Genomic DNA, 20,653 nt, shown 5'->3' with positions numbered 1-20,653 from the left:
TTAAAATGGTTACAGAGGTACCTAAAACATACTGCCTACTATGATTCAAGTGTAATGATAAAAACAAAATTGTGCAGTTATGTGGATTCAAACTACACTCATGATAGGAATAAAAGGAAGTTTACTACCTCCTATATGCTTACATCATGTGGTTGCTGAATTAGTTGAAAGTCCCAACTGCAACACATCGAGGCATTGTCTACAACTACGAGACTAGGACTACTACAAAACATTGTCATCTTCTACATATGAAGTTGCAAGCCCACAACCAAGAAAGTCTTGTATGTTGCTTCAACATTTTCCAAGAACAAAGATGGAATTCAAGAACCATAGTTGCTTCCTTATATCTCCAAAAATGCACCATAACAATTTCATTCATCCATACACTTAATTTTCCTGCACATTAATTAAGGTGTTTAGGCAAGCTGACATGAGAGACAGAGAGAGAGAGATGTTCTAACCTCACAGCTTGATTCCCCCTGGCTGCAGCAGAGCATGCCAAGTGATGTATTCGAAGAAAATTTCTTTCGGCTATTGCCTTTTTGTCAAATATGGCATCTGATAGAACAACAGCTGATGCTCCCTCACATATATATGCTCCAACTGAATCTGTATCAGTTAACTGCAGGCATGGTTAATAATGTCTTCTTTTGTTTTGTTTTGTTTGATTCTATGTGGTTAAGAAAAAATATATTCTGACCTAATGTCATGCCTTGTGATGCAACCAGTGGGATATGGGGGAATGGCTTCTTTAATGCTGCTAAATACTCAACTCCACCTAAGACAGAGACTGGATACACCTACAATAATAAATATATGAGTGTAGTGCATATTTTGATAACAAATCAAGAACAGACTCAGTGTAGCATATGCTTGATCTCTCAAGTACAAAAAGCGGTGAAAAGGGCTCGCTCACCTTGACGATTTTAGCACCATCAGTCGATGCAGATAATACCTCGGTAGGGGTTGCTGCTCCTGGTATATACAGAGCTTGGCCCTCTGCAACATCGCTTAGAATTCCCTGATACCACCAAATAGAAACAATCTGAATACATAGATTTCTTTTCATACAAATTTGAGGCCCCTAATATGAATGATACCTTCACCATTGCAGGACTCATAAGAAACTTAGCTCCAAGATCTACTGCTTCTTTTGCCTCTCGTCTATCTAAAACGGTTCCAATCTGCAATTCAAAAAGTAAGGCTAGTGAAAATTATTCTCATTTAAACCCTCAAAAAACACAAACCATGGACATAATAAGCATAAAACAGCTTTTCATATTACTGATATCGTTTAGACATCCTTGTCAAAGACCAAATGAGTGACCAAGAATTTAAAATATTCTACCAAATGGCACTTACTCCTATTGATGTTGAAGGGTATTCTTGAACCAGGCACTGCAACGCCTGTGGGAAAAAAACACAAGATTTCGTAATGGAGCTGCAAACAAGGTGTAGTTTGAATTCAACATTTACCTCAAAAACACCCGGAGTTGACATTGTGATTTCCAACTGAAACACAATTGATCTGAGATAAGTTTTTTTTAAGAATATAACCAACAGATTCGATACTTCTACAAACTAAATCAGCAGAAAAATTATCATTTCTCACTATAATTGTATCTTTTCTAATTGCATGAAATTCAAAAGTTAAAGACTGAAAGTAGAGAATTTGAGGCATGGCGACAACTTACAACGGAAATTCCACCCCGGAGTGCTGCACGCGCAGCCTCCACTGCTAACTCTGCACTAAAAAGAAAGAGAAATCGAGGTGTATGTAAGTATGAAACTCCAAACCCTAATTTAAAAAAAAGAATGGTGGACCTTTTGGCGCGGAGGCAAGCAATAATGCCGGAATTTTGAATATCCATCAACACTCTGTCAGCAGCGTTAGTGGGATGAAGAGAGACGGAGGAATTCTTGCTGCAGAAGAGAGAGCTGCGGCAAGTATCTATCCTCGTCGAAACAATTCCAACCTTGTTTGCAATCATCTTTACAAATCAACCTGAACCATTTGCGCACCAAATATGTTTAGATGGTTGGTTGCATTACGCACACCAAGATGGTTTGGATATTTACGTGATTTCAGATAATGTTTTTTATCTTACTTTTTCAATTATAATTTTTTTCATGCAAAAATGAAATTATTACTAATTCTTTGACTAAGGCCGTCCGCAATGCCGCCGCATCTGTGGTGCACGAAGCGGAAGTGAGAACGTCGATTTGAGTAAGTAAACATTGGTGAGAAAACTTCAAAATAGGAAAGAAACATGGTGCTAATTTGGAATATTCCTTTTAGGGATGTCAATTGGGCTAACCCGCTCGGGTTCGGGCCAATTCACTCGGGTTGTCGGGCTATTAGGGTGCGGGTTATTTGGGTTGTGAATTTTTCGGGTTATAAGTTTTCAACCCTAACCCTAAATCTTCGGATTTCGAGCTAACCCACGGGCTATTCGGGTCAAAAGTGATCTTATGTGTTACTCTCTATCCAATCCAATATTCTAACTTATAAAAACAGATTGTCGCAAATAGTAAAGTACTATCGAAGTGATCAAGAGAAAGAAAATAATAGCGACTGAAAATAAAAAAAAAATACGTAAACATATCACTAATTAGTAGCAATCAGGAATCTGACTAAAATTAAATGGAAACCAAGCATTTCAAAGGAGTTGAATGCCATTCTTCAACATCAATAACTTTTGAAGTTTCAACCGAATCATTGTCTTCAAGAGGAAAGACGTAACCACGTAATGCGGTGTTTAATATGAGTACATATTAATAACATCTATATTCCATATAACCTTAACTTTCAATTTGAGATAGAAGACATAATTACCATATATACTTCATGTAAGTATATTACATAAAATTTTAGTTAAATTTTTATTTTAAATGCTCAACCCATGGGCTAACCCTCAACCCACCGACCCGAACGGGTCAACCCGTGTAGCCCTATTTTGCATTTGGGTTGCGATTTTCCGACCCTAATCCTATGATTTTACCGGGTTATTCGGGCCGACCCGCGAATTTCGAGCTAGATTGACATCCCTAATTCCTTTACTATCCATTGTTGGTCCTGAGAAACGGAGTAGACTAGGTAGGCATGCACACGGGTCGAAACCGTCGGTTCATGAACCGACGGTTCACGGTTCATCATCCCCATGAACCAGAACCGGCCCGCCAAGGGTCCCGGCGGTTCTGGTTCAAAAAACTGCCGGTTTACGGGGCGGTTCAAAACCGTCGGTTTTTTGCCTGAACCGTCGGTTCTGGGCCGGTTCGGCGGTTCGTCAATTTTTTTTTATTTTTTGTTTAAAATATGCGTAAATAAAATTAAGTTGCAATTTTATTGAGATTACAAGTTACAACAATTACAAATCATAAAAGCTTGAGGTCTTGAAGTCTTAAACAAAAATTTAAATACAACGAGACTACTAGTCAACAACGAAGCTAATTACAAATTACAAAAAAGACTTAGAAGTTCTGAACAATAATTTTATAAGTATATATACTCTTAGTAGGTGAAGGAGGTCTTTCTACATAACTAAATTGAGGATACATTTAGCAATTCAACTTTAAATGTTGAGTTTAGTCTAACAATCAACAATTATAGTAGAATTGTCAAAAGTTTCCCGGATTTAGCCTTATAGAGAAATATATTTCATCGACTAGAGTATATACAAATACAATTAATTAATTGTATTTGCATATTTTTAAAGTAGAAACAAATGGGAAAAAAAGAAATAAAGGAAAAGGGACTTGAGCTCAACTTAAATTTAAAATTTAAGTTGAGGTGCCTACGTATCCCCAATGCTCATTTGCATTAGGGAATCAAAGCCCACGCAGTTCTCTTACCTTACTTACCTATTTGGCTTGGCCGGCGGTTGACGGTTGGCCTACGATTCATCCTCGGTGAATTCTTCTTGTGATCCTTCCTTATCCCAATCATTTTCTTGTTCTCTGACGTCAGTTTTGGCCCAATCATCAAGTAACATCACTGCTTCCATATTTTTCGCGGAGAGCTTACTTCTTGATTCATCCAACACACGCGAGCCAACACTAAAAGCGGACTCGACGGCGACAGTGGAAGCCAGAACAGAAAAAATCTCCTTGACCATTGACGCAAGTATGGGAAAATCTTTCTCGTGTGTTCCCCACCAATCGAGGACGTCGATTTGGGCGGGAGGAGTAAGACCTTCATCACCAATGGAAAAGAGTGAATCGAAATATAAATCTAACCCACTTACCATACCTGAGGACCTTCCGCCGGTGCTGTAGCTGTATAGGTCGGCTAATTGGGATTGCGCGTCGGGGTCATCATAATCGGCTTGAAATGTGAAGCCAAAGTTATGTTGTTGAGGATGGGGAGGTCTTCTGACTTGGTGGGTACTTTCATACTTGGTTTCATATTCGGTGTAGAGAGCACGCAAGTTAAACTCGAAGGTTTGTTAGATAATTGACCGGTTAGGGAGGTTTATTTGAAATGTTTCTGAGAGGTCTACTCTGAATTCGTCACTGGTATCCGATTGCAATGCTTTAAGTGGACCAAGATCAATAGAACTCAAATTGTTATAATAAAAATCTAAAATCTTGGAGGTACTGGCTAATTTCCATTTTGAATCCAAGACCTTTGCAATCAAAAACACCGTTGAAATCTCACTGAAATACTTAAGCCATTTCGCAATCATATAATATAAAACACACATCAATTCAGGTGAAGAGTAAGCATTTTTCATTGCAGTTTTAAAACCAAGTGATATATACATGCAATGCTCTAAAACACGAACAACAGTGCAATAATAAACACCCGATAATTCAACAGTTGCATTTTTGAAATATTTGAACAATTTAAATAAAGCTGCGCTATGTTCCCAACAACTATGCGAAAGATATAAATCATGAACGGGATAGGTTCTAAAAAAATCACATAAAGAATCTTTATGCGTCAAAGTAGAATTCAAACAATCATATGTCGAATTCCATCTATGAGACACATCCATAGTAAATTTGTATATCTTACATTCTTTTGATGGCAATATTTGTTCCAAGCTTTGTCAATAGCTGGCTTTTGATGGATTAATCTAACTGCAGTTCTAATAGTATTAACATGCTTTTGCCATAATTCAAGCGCATCTTGTACACATAAATTTAATATATGACATATGCATCTTTGATGAAAATACTTACCTCCAATAACCGGAGCACAAGCCGCAATCAAATCATTAATACTTGCAGTGTTTGCAGTTGCATTATCAAAACCAACAGAAAATATCTTATTGCATAATTGAAACTCATTCAAAACTCGAATAATTAAAGAAGCAATTTCGGGTGCAGTGTCGCAAATTCTCTAAAATCAATTAAACGCTTGTTCAAACTATTGTCCACAAAGTGAACCGTAATGCCCATGTATGAATGCCGGTTAAAACAATCAGTCCATACATCTGAGCAAATGTTCACTTTGTGGCCCAAGTTAAGTAAATAACGTGATAATTCAACTTTTTTTCTCTAAACATTGTCTAACGGTATATCGTTGAACGGTCATTCAACCTACTCTTTTGATAGCTACGTTTAAACCATTTTGCGTAGTAACCTCAAATTTTTTTATCATCATAAACATTAAAAGGAAAATGCTTCATTGCAGCCCATCTAGTCATAACGCTAGCAAAAGTTTTTTGATCATATTTAAAAAGAGAGGTACCTGACGAACCTGAGCCACCGGGTTAGAAGTTTAGTTGGGTTTGGGTAGAGGTAGTGTCACATTCTACCGGATGCTTTGTCACCAAATGACGACGGAGGGTGTCATATCCCCCACCACTCGCAAATTTGTAGATTTTATCACAATAGTTACAATATGCATGAAACGCCGATGTCTCTTCTTGAGAATGCGGATCATGAGGACTTGGAATCACCACCGGGACCTTCTTGTAGTGTTTAACAAAAATATCAGATTTCAAAGCTTTTTTAGTGTTAGTGGGTGGAGGGGGAGGATGCATCTCCTCATTTCCGCCGGTGCTAGACGGAATACGAGAATGAGATCTATCATCATTGTTGTCCGAGTCCGACGATATAGACACGTCATACTCGTCATCTTGTTGTTGGGAACTACCACAGCTCCTCCCCCCACCCTATGATCTTCTTCTATCTATAAATATTGTATAAGTTGAAGTTATAAGTAGGAACAAAAAAAAATTAAAAACTCAATCTTATGAAATTATGAATTGTAAAAATAATTTTTTAGAACTAACTTGCATGCGTTCAGCCGCCACTCGGGAAACCTCTTCCATAACTTCTTGACGACTAGGTCACCTTGATTTTGAGGGACGACTACTTTGATCTTAGGCAATTCCTTTGCCCCGATCACCACGAGAAGAAGACATAGTGATAAATGAAAGTAGTATGGATGGAATATGGAGTATTGAATAAATGGTAAATTAAGAACACAACAACAAATATAGTAGTAAGTAGTAACTAGTAAACAACTTGAGAAATTAGAGAGAATGAGGAGAGAATAGAGAAATGAAGATTGAGAAGGAAACCCTTGTTAACACAAGAATGGGGTGAGTAAAAATGACGAGGGAAGTGGGGTATTTATAGGAGTAAAATTGGAAGAAATAAAAAAAATCAAATTTCAAATTCGATCGGTTTACCGCCTGAACCAATGATTATGCAAACGTAGAGTTTGCAGACTAATTATGAAGTTTTATCTTTTACCTATAAAAGTACTTATTTAATGAAAAAATTAGTACTTTCTGTTTATTTGTAAATTTAATTAGAGATTACAATAAAATAATTAAAAATGAACAATAGAATTAGTTCTCAATTTCTTAGAGATAATTGATTATGGATAGATAATATTCAATCGTATGTGAACATTGTAATAAGGGATGTTTGAATTTCTATAAAAAATAATTTCACCATTTTTTATCCCTCATCTTCACTTCAACTAGGAATAATATTATCACGAGGCAGGTATTGATGTGATAATAATATCACTTAACAGAGTGAAAATAAGGAATAAAAAAGTTAAAGTCTCTGTTTTAGAAAATGATGGAAAAAGATCATTGTCCCATGATAGATCTGATCTACATGTGAAGCAAATAATTAGCTAGAGAAAAAGAGTGACATGCAAAGGCAATCAGAAACTGCGAAATTCGCCACTGTATCGCGAAAAGAATGTATACTTACGCTGTCTCACACCATGGATTTCCAGAAAGCCTCAAAATAAATTACAACACAACTGCCATAGACCTATTTTGTACACGGTGAGAGTAAAATAGAAGAATTGTGGAACGCAGCATGATAGTACTTTCTTATATGATTACAATTGAAAAGCAGGTCAGCTTAAAATAGCATATCCAGCTTCACCACCCGTAAATATCTAGATCTCGAGATCGTCCAACGACAACTCATTTGCATTCAGCAACTTTAGCTTCTGTATAAGAGAGAATGGAATTAGGGCATTCTACTTCAGGTTACCAATCATGTTGATTCATATAGTAAATCCGCACTCTTCTAATACACAGTTGCAATCATTTCAAAAGGTTTTAACAACCAAAGCGAATGCAGAACGCAAAGTCTGTTCGTAAATAATTAGTCAGTCTACTGAAAGAGAAATTGTGAATAAGGAACTCATACAATCATCAACTTCAGCGCAACTTATATTGTGAATTCAATCCCATGCATATTCCTAGCATATCGACTATTCAATTCTACAAACAAAACATGCTAGAAAAGGACTCATCTAAGAATCAGACACAAGACCTAGGAGTAGATTCATTGTCTCACGAATTCAATGCACATTCCCAGTGAATGCAGTAACACAAAAAAAAGGAGATGAATGCATAGTAGAAAAGAATGAAGTCTTTTACCGTGATAAATTGCGGGGGATCATCGAGACTGGATGATCCTAGAACAATTTCTCTCTGCAACTTTGCTGATAATTTGTGACAAGCTCGTAACTGCAGAAACAAATTTCAGAATCAAGAGAGAGACCCAGAAACACACACACACAGAGCACAACTTATATATTACCTCAGAACGTGTTGCCCCACCTGCAATAAACACAAAAATCCGCTGACCCATCTTCCTGAAATCACTAGAAGCATGCCTCAAGATTGAATCACTACAAGGAAAAAAAAGGGCACGTCAAACAATATAATTTCAAGGTGAAATGATGGGAAGCATCAGGTAGAGCAAAAAAAGTTGAAAGGCAAAGTGCGCAGGTTTTTTGAACTTTAAAATACAGCACTAGACATTTTCAGAAACCAATAAAGTCAAATTTTATATTACAAAAACCACAAGAGACAAACTGAGTCAATTAACAAAAGCAAGACTCCAATGATACCTTGAATACCCATCATCAGAGTTTCGTGGACGAGCCCATGTAGCTGTTCTTCTTGATCTCTTTGAATGAGGTGTTGGCATGCTATCTGACCTTGCTGTTACAGCATGAGAGGATCCATGAATAGTAGGACTAGGTTCATTCATACACGGAAAATCATTCCTAGGTAGTTCGCCTTTACTAAGTTTTTCTACAAGCTCCTGCACGGCATCGGGAATGAATTAGTCAGACAATATGCTTACAATAAACTTCACATGGCAGTCCAACATGTATTACCACTAGTATTCATCACCAGACACCTTATAATGCATACACAAACCTAACCGTAAAGTGAAAAGTGAAAATTTTATGGGCAAAATAGTTTGCTATCAACTTGATTGAAATTTTTAATTTAAGCTACCCGAGCATGGCAGGGTCAGGTCCTTATTTTTTGCAAACTTTAATCATAATTATGAGAAAATAAATCAACCAATTATGGCCCTGAATACATATACTCTTCATATTGTTATTGAAATTTAAACCAATTCATAATACTAGTCTGAGATAAGTACATTTGAAATCCATTCTAACAAGCAGGTTGCTATAAGAATTCATGGAATTCTGAAGCTTATTAAGTAAGCAGTATAAACTGGCTGAGGCAAGTCATCGAGTTACCACAATGATGGTCCATTCTACCAATAGAAGGCTCAAACGAGAGATAGGTTCTTATAATTGTTTTATTAATTAGCTTGTTCGCAGAAAACAGTGGCATTCATAAATTGTAATTTTACCTCTATAACTGGGTAAAAACGTGATAATTGCCATGTTACTTCTTCACCAGCTCTATCTTTTCGGGCAGCATGCTTCTTCTGCAAACAAGGAAACACGAAAATTACCTTCATATGATATGCATGGATACTAAAGCACAACCACTTTTGTATTCACTACCTTGTGGACATCAAACTTAAGAGAAAATGGTGCAAGTGAGCTCTTTTTGGGATCTGAAGATGATTCTAGCAATCTCATATTATAAACAGCAGTCGCATCATCTGGTGGTAGTTTAGCCAGCTGCATTTTGTGTAACATGATATTAGTTTTCATATTAAAGCTTTACCAAATTTCTTAATAGCTTCAGCCACAAGAACCACTTCAAGGAACACATAGACTTAAAAACATACAGCTGCTTGTATATAACAAAATAAAATAAAGAATAAAATAAGAGTGAGCGGCAAGAATCTGACAATTAAACAAAATACAAAGTCAAGTCCAGAAATTTTTATACGCCCTCCGATCTGCGGTAGTTGAGTCATTTCATTTTCTGCACTCGTTTTAGAAAAATGATAGTAATAAATATTTAAAGTGGAGAAAAAGTAATCTTATCTACATTATTCTATCTCTTACTTTACTCTCTTTCCATTTTAACTATTATTATCATTTTTCCAAAATGAGTGCAAAAAATGAAATGACTCAACTACCGCGGAACGGAGGGAGGAGTATCTTATGCTAAAGGGAGGATTTGAAGCAGCACTAATTCAGACTTCATAATGTTTTTCAACAGTTGAAACAAGGTGACCTAAAAGTAGGTCTCTCAAAGTAACAGCATGAGTTTTTCGAGAGTAATTCTTGATGATGTGAATATTGAGAAAGTATAGATAATTTTTGAGACAGTAGTTGTTTCTATAGTTGTATCATGATTCTAGGTTCCTTATCAGAAAATTATTTAAGGCTAAGGCATTACATTTATCAAGGTTATATATTAAAGGTAAACTTTTTAGCCATTTTTGGCTGAAGGTCTTAAAGATCCTTATTAAGAAACATCAAATAATCATCTTTGGTTGGGAAGGCGAACTATGTTGTCAAGGCATGTCCCTGGGATTTTAGGGTCACCAAACTTCTTTTTTCATGTCAAGAAAATGTATGTTTACGTAAAACATGCAATATTTCTCATGCAAATATGAACACACCGGTGATCCAAATTGTGTAAACATGCAAGTGATTCATGAACATAAATTCGATAGAAGATGTTACCCGTGTAACTCAATCATGTGAAAATAAACTTAATATGTGCAAGTGTTTTTTGATGAATACAATTTAGAAAAGATGAAGAATATTACACGAAAGAATATAAACCACTGGACTGTGATACCATCTGCTGCAGCTAAGAATCTAAGATTAACAAGTAAGAGTTCACATCCACAAGGCTATTAAGGCACATGTCACAGCCCCTGGACTGTTGAAACGAAAATTCAAACTTAGCACTAACCTCCATTAGTTTTGAGATTTTATCATCATCAAACTTCTCAGGATATACAGCAGCATAAATCATCAATAATCGCAATTTATATTCACGCGATACATCCTGCAACAATTGACCAATATAAATTACATCCGTCAACAACAGATAAGGTTCACATTTTCAGCAGAAAGTAAAAAAATGCAACTCACCTCTTTTGTTCTAAGAAAATTAATAATATCCTTGGTTCCTGCATCTCCAAAAACAAGATCCTGCTCTAGTTGACCAACATCTTTAAGCCCAGATTCCCTGATAATTTTGTTAATTTTTCCTGCAATCTGAAGAAACATACAAAACTAGTCAACCCAGAAACAAAAACAGAAGTATTTTGATTTAATCCAGAAACAAAAATAGAACTATACAAGTAATTTTTCTGTAACTTATTTGCTTCTCAAAGAATCGGATTACTTATTTTCTTTGTCAAGCTTCAAAATGCAATCAAAACGACCAAACATATGCCATTTAGCTTTAACCAGTACTCATTAGCTTGAGTGACGATGACAGAAGATGATAAAATATATATATCACAACTATCTTTCAAGATAAGATCTTAGGAGATGGTCAGACACCTCTCATGTGACAACTTGGTCAAGTAAAAGCATTAAAAAGTATCTGCCAGGAATACATTGTGACTCACATCAACATGGAGGGAGAGCTTTTCAATTTGTTCACTATATTGAGGCAAAGCTTGAACCATCTTTTGCAAGTCCCGAGTAGACAATTCACCACCAGATCTGCATATTTAACTCGCATAATAGATATACATAATACTACGGCAGGACATATATATATTTTTATATCATTACTACAATACAGAAGAATGAAAAAGTAAGACAATAACTTTTAGGATTATTAAGGTTGTTAGGTAAATGTAAATATAGCCACATAACTGAATGTGTACACTAGGAAACTAAGCCCCTACAAATGACATTTTGTTAAGACTTCGGCATTCCAAATTTATAATCATAACATTTTCACATGTTCTATACTTGGATAGTTCAAAGTCTCAGAGCAGTGCTATGTCCTGTCCTGCTACACATTGGCACAACTTTAAGTGGTAACATGACAAACTCATACAACAGCACATAACTTTAAATAGGAAAAATAATGATATGCAAAACCCTCAGCTCTTTAACTCAACTCACGAACTCCAAGACAATTTTAATCCACATTCAAATCATAAGGAAAGAGAAGGGGGGGGGGTACAAGGAGACCTAGGCTAAAAGTTCCAGTTGACATAAGACAACATCATTGAAAGCCATGTAATGTTTAAGCGAATCCTAGCTAATCAACTGAAAAATAGCAATAGTCTTAGATATTCACATTGAAATAGCTACCCAGACCCAAGTATAGCCATATATCTTTACAACATCAAAAAGATAAATCCAGAAACAGGCAGCAGAAAAATAGATGTAGGATAAAAGTCCCTAGTAAAGTAGTAAGATATCTAATATATTTAATGATAAGTTGACAGATTAAATATCTAACTCCCCAACAAGTTAATTGTCTGTGATCTATGACTATTTCAAATTAAAAGTTGGCATTGGTTCGATGGACCAAATTTTTCAGAAAGCAGCCGAAATATATATTGACCAACCTTGAACCATGAATTTGTGCAGCCTTATTTTTAGACACGAAGTTTGTCATTTTCTCATGCAGCCGCTCACTTGCCTGATAATTGATAAAAGTACATATAGCAAGTGAGACAAATCTCTGCAAAACTTATCATTAAATATATAGGAGGATTATCCATACATACATCAGCTATGTGTGCATGTCGGAGCTCTAACCAGATAGGGTCATGATCCTCCAAAAGAACCTCCTTCTTCTCAGGGCGACCACCTGTCTTGCTTGGAACCTGATCAATATGATTACTTAACATGGCTGAGGAACTTCCGAATTTTAATATAACAGACTGGTAAGACCTCAGAAACACTACCTCATGGATGTATTTATTTCCATCCATATTTAGTAAATCATGGCACATGGCATCATATGTCCATTCATGTATAATAGGAGCAATCTGAACAGAATCATAATCATGTCATACATGAAAACTGGAACTCGGGAGTATTTGAGATATTGGGGAAATAAATAGATAGCTACAAACCTGGTCTATTGATCTATCTAAGATGAGCAGCTCGCATGTCTCTAACTGGGGAAAGTTAGGAAGATTGGCTTTATATTTCATCAGATTATTCCAAACAGAAGCAGCAAGCTTTGTCGGAATTAGATCACGAAAAGTGATCATTGTATTAGGGTCGAGGGATTTAGCAGCACGGTAACGCACATATGGAAACTCCTGTCACATCACAATATAATAGAGGTCTTCACTCTGAAATTGGTAATGAAGTGGGCCAATATTTAGGTTTCAGATGACGTACCCTCAAAGAAGCAAATACTGTAGCTATTCGTGACCCCATCACATTCAAACATGCATCACCTCTGCGAGAGCTTTCTTCATCCCCAAAAATATCCTCAACGGCTCTCTCATTGTCAGTGATGAAACCCTGATATAGCGTGACTTATTTTACAAGAACTAACACAAAAGTATAAATGATTATATACCTGGCTGTCTATAGCGAAATATTCCAAGTTCATCTGTACATTTCAGATTCAAATAAGAATAAATACTAGATCTACCATTCGTAATATGTATGGACACAGAGAGAGAAAAGAGAAGGACGAAAATCGGGTAACCTCTCTTAAGGCACCAATGCGAGGTAAAACACTTCCATCCTTCTTTATTTCGGCAACCAATTCCCGGGAAACAGGTGAACTGAAGAAGACAAATGCCCTAATGCAGAAAAAAATAAATTACATAAAACAGAGAGATGATGAGCCCAATTATTTTTTCTATAGCAATAGACGCAGATAACTCCACAAATGGAATCCATTAAACAGTAGAGGAACGCCTAATGAAATAAAATTGGAACATTTGACATACTTTCTGTACAATGGTGATTTTCCAGACATATCAGACAGGAAGATGACGATGCTGCACCATCAAGAAAATGAAGGATAAGAGCAAGAACTAGAGGCATATAAAGAAAAGAAAACATTAACTAAAAGTTATCTAGAAGAACTTTGTAAGCTGAAACATTAAAAAAAATTAGGAGGGAACTGTATGGATTATGCTAGCAGCCACAACATTTACTGTGTAATTAGCATCAGAAGTCTGAAATTCCAAAGAGCGAGTAATTAACAACCCTCCCCATGCTTGAACTGCAGAGCTTTGGTATACAAAGCACACACAGCATTCAACCACAAAATGCAAACAAATAAAAACACTTGAGTGTTTCCTATCTATATAGCCAAAGTACCAAGGTTTTAAGCCCCCAGACATTTTCCAATGGCCCCGCGAGGCATAAGCCTCGAGGCAGTCTAAAGTGTAAGACCAAGGCAGAAATCATAATACACATGAAAATTATGCCTAATATAATAGAACACGTAAAACTAAAAGTATAGCAAATGTATGAGAAAAACAATAAAACGTATAAGCTCATAACTACTAATGCTTCAAAATCTTAAAAGTTAAATAATTATTAGCCATAATCAAATGTCCACGATGCAGAGAGAAAGAGATTTCTTCCCAGTTCCCTCGTTTTCTTTAGGTTCAGCATTCCGGAACTTCCTTTTTACATTTAATTTGTTTATTGAGGCTGTTTTTAATAGTCCACTACCAATTGAGGCAACAGAAAAGGCCATTCAATTTTCACCCTTCAAAACCAGAAAGAAGAATGCAGGTGTGCCTCAGCGGGTCCGAGGCATCCGCCCATTTCGAACAAGGTGAGGTGCTCAAGAGACCATATAAAGTACATTAGTTATCCAAATTCAACGAGGAAAAAGAGAGCTATTTGTGAAGGGCCAAGCAAGGAATAAAAAGTTTCCTATTCATGTGTCTGCTCAAAAAGTTCTCGATGTAGTTATGATCTTCCGGCTTGGGCAACCTCCAAATAGCCTATGTAAAAACTAAAAAACTCGTTTCATGTGTAAACAACAATGCAGTGCTGATAACTACCACATTGGGCAATAAATATTGGTAAAGGTAGAGCAAAACCTACTAAAATAATATTAGTGGGCAGAAATTAGAAAATGCAACCTCTCAGCTCTTTGTATATAGGTCATATTACAAAAAAAATACAAAAGAATATCACATCTTAGTGGGAAGAATGAAAGGCCTGAAGCTTGTTTAGGATACACAAGATTTTTGCATTTTTACCGCGTCAAGGGGCCTAAGGTTGCATGTCTTATGCACTCAAAAATCAAAATGTCCACCTAGATTTTGTTCTTTACAATTTAGCTAGTTCAAATTGCATGGTGCACCTACAATTTACGATAATTTTCTTAGTTGCTTTCGTTTTTTACCCCAGCAGGTAGCATGATATCTCGCATAAGTCATGACTCATAGTCATAACACTAGATTAAGTTCAGTAACCTAACCCTTCCTGCTTTAATATGCAACACTTATCATATGGTAAAAGATAATGTTATCTAGTACTCCAACATTTATCTTCCAAATATGAGTAACTACTATATCAGACAAGTGGTATTAGAAGGCCGCCAAAGTGCTGCTACTTCCATATCTTTAAAACTACTGCATCTAGAATTCAATACTATCATCAAATAAACAAGATATTATGATGCTGCTCGCTCACAACCGTAACTTTCATACTTGCTATCCTAACTGAAGGCAGCAGAAATGCATTATGATCAGAGGCAAGACAAAATGCAAGAAATTAATAGATTTCTCTGAAATATACTGAAGTATGATCAACGCTACAAAGACGACCACCGCATGCCACAGTGGCATCAAACGGCCTTCTTTTAGATCACCAATTCTATAATTACTGCTAACAAAATCAAGCACTACAAAGCTACAAAATGTCATAAATCTACACGTTAATTATTCGTCACTCAGTAGTATGGATAATAGTTAGAAGAAGAAAATGAAAAATAGGATAGTTGATATATGATGGATAACTTCTGAGTCAGTCAACAGACTTGCTTCATTGGAGTCTTGGTAACATTCATTTAAGGATGATTTAAGTCCGGTAACTATCAGGATGAAGCCAAAACCGAAGTCAGATGATAAAAAAGTGAAATCGCGTACTTTTCTTTGGTTGGTTGGATGAAATATATGGCATCCATGGAGGGCAAAGGTTGCCTTCGTTTGTGTATATCTTCCACCACTGCAACAGTTCAGAGAAATTGTTACTCCTCTGTCTCAAGAATTTATTGCATTCATTTGTATCATAGTGAATCTTTCAAACACTAGATAATCATATGTTACTTTTTGTTCAATAAAAAATACTAAAAGAAGTGAATTGCAATTAGGAATCAATCAAATACATGTTTCTTCTTTCCAGAAAAATGAGGTTAAAGATTACACTAGACATGGAGTCCAGACAAACCAACTGCATGGACCAAAGGACCACTACAAATCCAAAGCGTTTCTATTAGTCTAAGCATGCAGATAATACGTCAGACAGTTTTCATAGCAAGCCATAAAATATGTTCTTATAAATAGGTATTAAATGGACAAACTAGAGAAACTACATAACGGTATAAGGATGGTACAGGCTGACAGGCATGTAAATTATAAAGGGCAAACAACAAAGTAACTCACCAAATAGCTAGCACAAAGAGACATTTAGTACCTGAAATATTTGGTTAGACGATTAAACAGTAAAAAATAAGGATTTGAAGTTGCTTTCATAAGAAGGTAAGTTTCAACAGGTTGTGTTCTGTGACTATCATAATCAATATTTATATTCGCCATCTTTCCAATGAGAGTTTACAAAATAACTGTTCAAATCATTGGCTGAAATAATAGTAGTATTAATGTAGTTGTTGTTGTTAGATTATTAAATTATCAAAGTATCAAATATTGGTCTCGCACTGAGTTTTATACAAGTGTGACATGCATATTATTGAAGCATTTTGCAAGCAACTTACAAGTGCTCACGTTAATAAATCCACTATGAACAGCACCATGTCATGTACAAAGATAAGATCATGGCATAGATGTATGAGAGCAACAAGAAAACAAAAGCGTTGGGTATTTAAAGAAGAAAGATACAATTTCTCTGAAAGATTGGCCTTCTATTTCTTACATGAAACTCCTTCCTCTGTGATATCTGCCATCTTGCACGCGTAAGACATTATTTTAACTGTTATTTTGTCCATAATGAGTACCTACATGTCAATGTATCAGAACATGGAGGTGACAAAACTTGTAGAAAATTAGAGATAAAGGGGCATCACATGATAGATCAAAGTAAAAAAACAAAAAGCAAAAATATGTTTTCTCATCAACAACATGTTATCATAGTTTGTGCCTGATTGTTATTTTCAAATGTCAAACAGGACTTTGTTCTTCTCCTGGTATTATAAATATTTGGCAGAAAACCATTTCCTGCACTAGAGACTAGAGTTAGAGATAATGGTGCAACAGAATTAACACATCTCAAGAGATTGTGTACAAAATAGGATCAATAAAGTTAATGTTTCATCCAATGTGATTGAGGATGAATGCTTTCAGTCGAAAGGGTTTTTGCCAACAAAATTTGACTAGTATCCAAAGATTTAAACTGATATTGAGCACAGACGAGAGAGGTATATGAGGGGGGAAATGTCAGTGAAATAAACAGAAGGCAAAAATCAGTAATACGCTTGTATTGGCTTCAATGCACCTTGTGCCTTCTATTACATACTTTTCTTTGTTCATGTTTGTCCCAGAAAAATAGGATACTTGTATTTTTGTCACATATGACATATTGGTAAAAAAATGTCTATTTAATCTGTCAAATGATTCCCTTAAATGGAGCGCGCGGTACTTGCACAGATACATATCGAAATAATTTCACAAGATTATGTGATTTCTATAATTAAAAAACTTGAGGCCTTAGGCAATATACATCTATGCAAGATATAAGGGATTGATGGAGAACAGAAGAAGAGAAGTCCTAGCAATTCCCCAACCCAACTACCCACACCTAAAATTTAATCAATTTTTTTAATATAAAAGAAATATATTTTCTTTTCTACCTTCCAACTCGACTTTGAGTCCCCTGTTTTGGCTGATCGGAGCATTTCATATAACAATCCTGTAAATGGCATAGCAGAAATTAGCAATTTTAGAGAACCTACAGAGGTAAAATATATATATATATATATATATATAAATGCAATCCTTAAAAAATAACCACCACTAAGAAAGATTTGCAGAGAAGAAACTACGACCCACACCATGGCATCAGCAAGCACAACACCAGTCACAAGAAACTGATAAAGGAGATTAGAAAATTGACTGTTGGACCAGATATTATGAACTACAAAATAGTCTAAACTACTTTATTCAGTTAATGTGTACCAGTTCTAAGAAAACTGATATAGACTGAAGCTCAATGATAGTCATCAATGTATGCATCAATAGATGTTAGATCTATTGGAAGATTGAATTCCAAGTTTCCAACCTTATTGGTTGTTTTAACAGGAAATTTTAGCAATCAACTGTTTCTAAAAGTAGATAGTAGAAATAAATTGATACAGACTGGAGCTTCAGAAGCTTTTTAACTTCTGGTGCTTAATGATATTCTTTAACCAATGCATCAACAGACATGCAAAAAGAAATGGTGCTTGAATTGGCTCTTAAAAGTGGTGCTAAACAGGAATTTTATAGTATCAACAGCTGTTACAAGTAATCAGTAAAAAAATTAAAACAGATTGAAGCTTGGAAGGCATTCAAGTCCTAGTTTCAATTCTAAAATACTATCAACACACACTAAAACCATAGAGCGGCTCAGTTGGCCATTTTACTAGTGGCGTTTAATCAGAATTTGCATAGCAACCCACCAGTTCCTACAAGTGACCAGCACAAAATAAAAAAACTGATTCAGACTGGATTATGAAATATAAGGAATTAAATGTGCTATTGAATAGGTTATTCAGGATTTCTTCCGGAAAGGCCTCCTCTCCTGTCGATACGTTTTTTTTTTCTGAGAAAGGTGCTTTTCTAATATACTCCTACTATGTTATGCTACAGGAAAGATCCTGCTCTACCATGTCAAGTGGTTATTTGGTTTCCATGCCTTCCATAATCAATTTACACTCTTTCTGATCCTAGAAGAGTATTGGACAAAAAATAAAATTTGATGAACTAGAATATATCCTTCTGTGTCAAAAAGTAATGATCTTGAATAATTGGAGATGCTGACATCTAAAAACTATCAATATACTAGAAAACTCTCAAAGTCTCAGTTAATTGTCTAAAGGTGAGACATAACTCTATTATAAAAGTTGTGAACTAATTTTGGACCTGCATTCCTTATCAAGGTATCTTCAATCTTCATGATCAAGAGTATTAAATTTGCTGACAATACAAGAAAGATTGCCAATGATACAGCATAGCTATAGCATATTAGATCCTAACTCATTTGTCAAGCATTACGGTGGTATAAAAGATAATTAACAATAGAGCCGTGCTAAGACTGTTTACGATAAGTATCACAGAGCCATTTCTAGTAGTAACTGAAAACGACCACATATTTTAAAGAAACTGAAAGGAAATTTGGGGCCCTTAACACGCCGACTCAAGTGAACTCCAAGCAGAATTATAAAGCTAATTGTAATATTAGCAATGTTATCAAATAGCGGATATGGCGGCGCCATGGCATGGCGTTCAGTGGTGGAAACGCCATAGCACCATGTCGCTGCCATAGTACCGCCATATCCAACTTTTGACAACATTGCATGTGTACTGTATTTAGGAATGGGGCATTCTGCAAGAAACATGGAGGTTAGAGTTGTATTTTATACTTTATTAATTGTTTAAAGTGTTTTAAATGTTATATTTAATTATTTTCTAATTTCTGAATTATATATAAATATATAAGTATTATTTTATTTATTTAATTATTGACCGCCATATCCGCCATACTAATACGGCATATCCCTGTGGCGGTTTTTAGGCGAACCGCCATAAGCCGCCATACGAGATTGATAACATTGAATATTAGGAATATATCCATCAAGCATTAGCACTGGAAACTTGCCCACAGTTTTCTTCTCGATCTAAATCAGTTTTTAAGCCTCAAATCCAACAAAAATTATCGCCCTCCAAATAATTGAAGTGATGTTACACGATCACTAAATTCAACATCAAACTATACAACTACATTGAGATCAAGTCATACACAAAAACAAATACCACAAAATCAAAGGTACCAATACAATCACGGAAGGAAAACTGAAAATAATTCCCGAAAGATTTGCTAACAAGCATCAATCTCGAAAGAAGAACCACACTCAACCCAATCACATGCACAAACCAGCTAATTTTAACAAACTCCCCGGAAAATACATACAGGTCGTAGAAAATAGGCACAGCGATACAAAATTGACTCACTATCTCGGCTAATTTGGCGAAAATTCTTGTACTCGCTCCCCAGCAACGACGTATCAGAATCAGACATCGACATGGCGATAGTTTCTAACGGCGAGACTCTTCCTTCTCAGAGAGATCAATCCGAGTCCCGAAATAACGTTGTTGATCCTGATTTCTGGTTGTTGATTGTTGAGAGAGAGAGAGAGAAACAGATGCTTTCATAGGAGGGAAGACAGAAATGGCATTTAATTCGGGTTTTGCGTGGGTTTGACTGTTCGACCCCTATTTGATGAATTTTCTTATATCCGGGTCGGGCGGGTCGCGCTTTTTCTCAATTTCGTGGTTCCTTTATTTTTCATTTTTATAATTTGATCATTTCAACCTACACATTAAAATGGATCAGTGTTGAAGTAATATGAAATAAATATCTACAATTAATGTGGATTTTACGCTAAACTCTTATTTTCTTTTGTTATGCTCCATTTCATTGTTTCAAGGTCAAATTTTGTACTAATATCAACCATTAAGATTGTTTGAAATACTTATTGCATTCAAAATATATGCAAATCACGAGTAAATATACACATTTAAATCAATTATTTTGGTTATGAATTTTTTATAATAAATCCACTTCTCTCTATTGGTCTTCATTAAA

General features: G+C 35.7%; 2 protein-coding genes across 7 annotated transcripts; both read right to left on the bottom strand.

Annotated features, from left to right (window-relative positions):
- Positions 1 to 41: 41 nt before the first annotated feature.
- Positions 42 to 2,074, bottom strand: LOC121770859 (KHG/KDPG aldolase-like). Of its 5 annotated transcripts, none has more exons than XM_042167639.1 (9): positions 1,825 to 2,074; positions 1,695 to 1,749; positions 1,477 to 1,512; positions 1,363 to 1,407; positions 1,101 to 1,184; positions 917 to 1,021; positions 701 to 800; positions 462 to 609; positions 42 to 396 (listed from the first exon to the last, which is right to left on the bottom strand). In XM_042167639.1, exons 1-9 carry the CDS (start codon positions 1,989 to 1,991, stop codon positions 372 to 374), a joined length of 765 nt encoding a protein of 254 aa, XP_042023573.1. In that variant the 5' UTR covers positions 1,992 to 2,074; the 3' UTR covers positions 42 to 371. The 5 variants fall into 5 exon arrangements, with proteins under 5 accessions (XP_042023573.1, XP_042023577.1, XP_042023576.1 ...); XM_042167643.1 differs by having other exon boundaries at positions 1,477 to 1,528; positions 1,695 to 1,744; positions 1,825 to 1,960; XM_042167642.1 differs by having other exon boundaries at positions 1,695 to 1,744; positions 1,825 to 1,960.
- A 5,066-nt stretch (positions 2,075 to 7,140) lies between these two features.
- Positions 7,141 to 20,252, bottom strand: LOC121771806 (SNARE-interacting protein KEULE-like). Of its 2 annotated transcripts, none has more exons than XM_042168690.1 (21): positions 20,020 to 20,252; positions 17,661 to 17,719; positions 16,727 to 16,808; positions 15,724 to 15,802; positions 13,558 to 13,608; positions 13,311 to 13,407; positions 13,179 to 13,211; positions 12,995 to 13,120; positions 12,721 to 12,912; positions 12,550 to 12,633; positions 12,370 to 12,468; positions 12,208 to 12,281; positions 11,248 to 11,344; positions 10,763 to 10,888; positions 10,581 to 10,676; positions 9,266 to 9,385; positions 9,109 to 9,186; positions 8,342 to 8,538; positions 8,029 to 8,119; positions 7,866 to 7,955; positions 7,141 to 7,429 (listed from the first exon to the last, which is right to left on the bottom strand). In XM_042168690.1, the coding sequence occupies exons 1-21, from the start codon at positions 20,090 to 20,092 to the stop codon at positions 7,376 to 7,378; spliced, it is 1,998 nt and encodes a 665-aa protein (XP_042024624.1). In that variant the 5' UTR covers positions 20,093 to 20,252; the 3' UTR covers positions 7,141 to 7,375. The 2 variants fall into 2 exon arrangements, with proteins under 2 accessions (XP_042024624.1, XP_042024626.1); XM_042168692.1 differs by having other exon boundaries at positions 16,727 to 16,783; positions 20,020 to 20,098.
- Positions 20,253 to 20,653: the final 401 nt, after the last annotated feature.

Source organism: Salvia splendens, chromosome 16, assembly GCF_004379255.2.
Source record: "Salvia splendens isolate huo1 chromosome 16, SspV2, whole genome shotgun sequence".
Classification (NCBI taxonomy): Eukaryota; Viridiplantae; Streptophyta; class Magnoliopsida; order Lamiales; family Lamiaceae; genus Salvia; species Salvia splendens.
The sequence above is the reverse complement of the archived record's forward strand: the minus strand, read 5'-3'. Positions and strand labels throughout refer to the sequence as shown.

Bases quoted from the DNA above. Each gene is read 5' to 3' on its own strand.
- LOC121770859 (XM_042167638.1), bottom strand. From the start codon at position 1,991: ATGATTGCAAACAAGGTTGGAATTGTTTCGACGAGGATAGATACTTGC. The intron at 1,750-1,824 runs GTCCACCATTCT...CTTTCTTTTTAG, and splicing joins GCTTGCCTCCGCGCCAAAAG to TGCAGAGTTAGCAGTGGAGG. The intron at 397-461 runs GTTAGAACATCT...ATTAATGTGCAG, and splicing joins AGGGGGAATCAAGCTGTGAG to GAAAATTAAGTGTATGGATG.
- LOC121771806 (XM_042168690.1), bottom strand. From the start codon at position 20,092: ATGTCGATGTCTGATTCTGATACGTCGTTGCTGGGGAGCGAGTACAAG. The intron at 12,634-12,720 runs GTTTGTAGCTAT...GATTCTGTTCAG, and splicing joins TAGATAGATCAATAGACCAG to ATTGCTCCTATTATACATGA. The intron at 12,469-12,549 runs GTAGTGTTTCTG...CATATTGATCAG, and splicing joins GAAATAAATACATCCATGAG to GTTCCAAGCAAGACAGGTGG.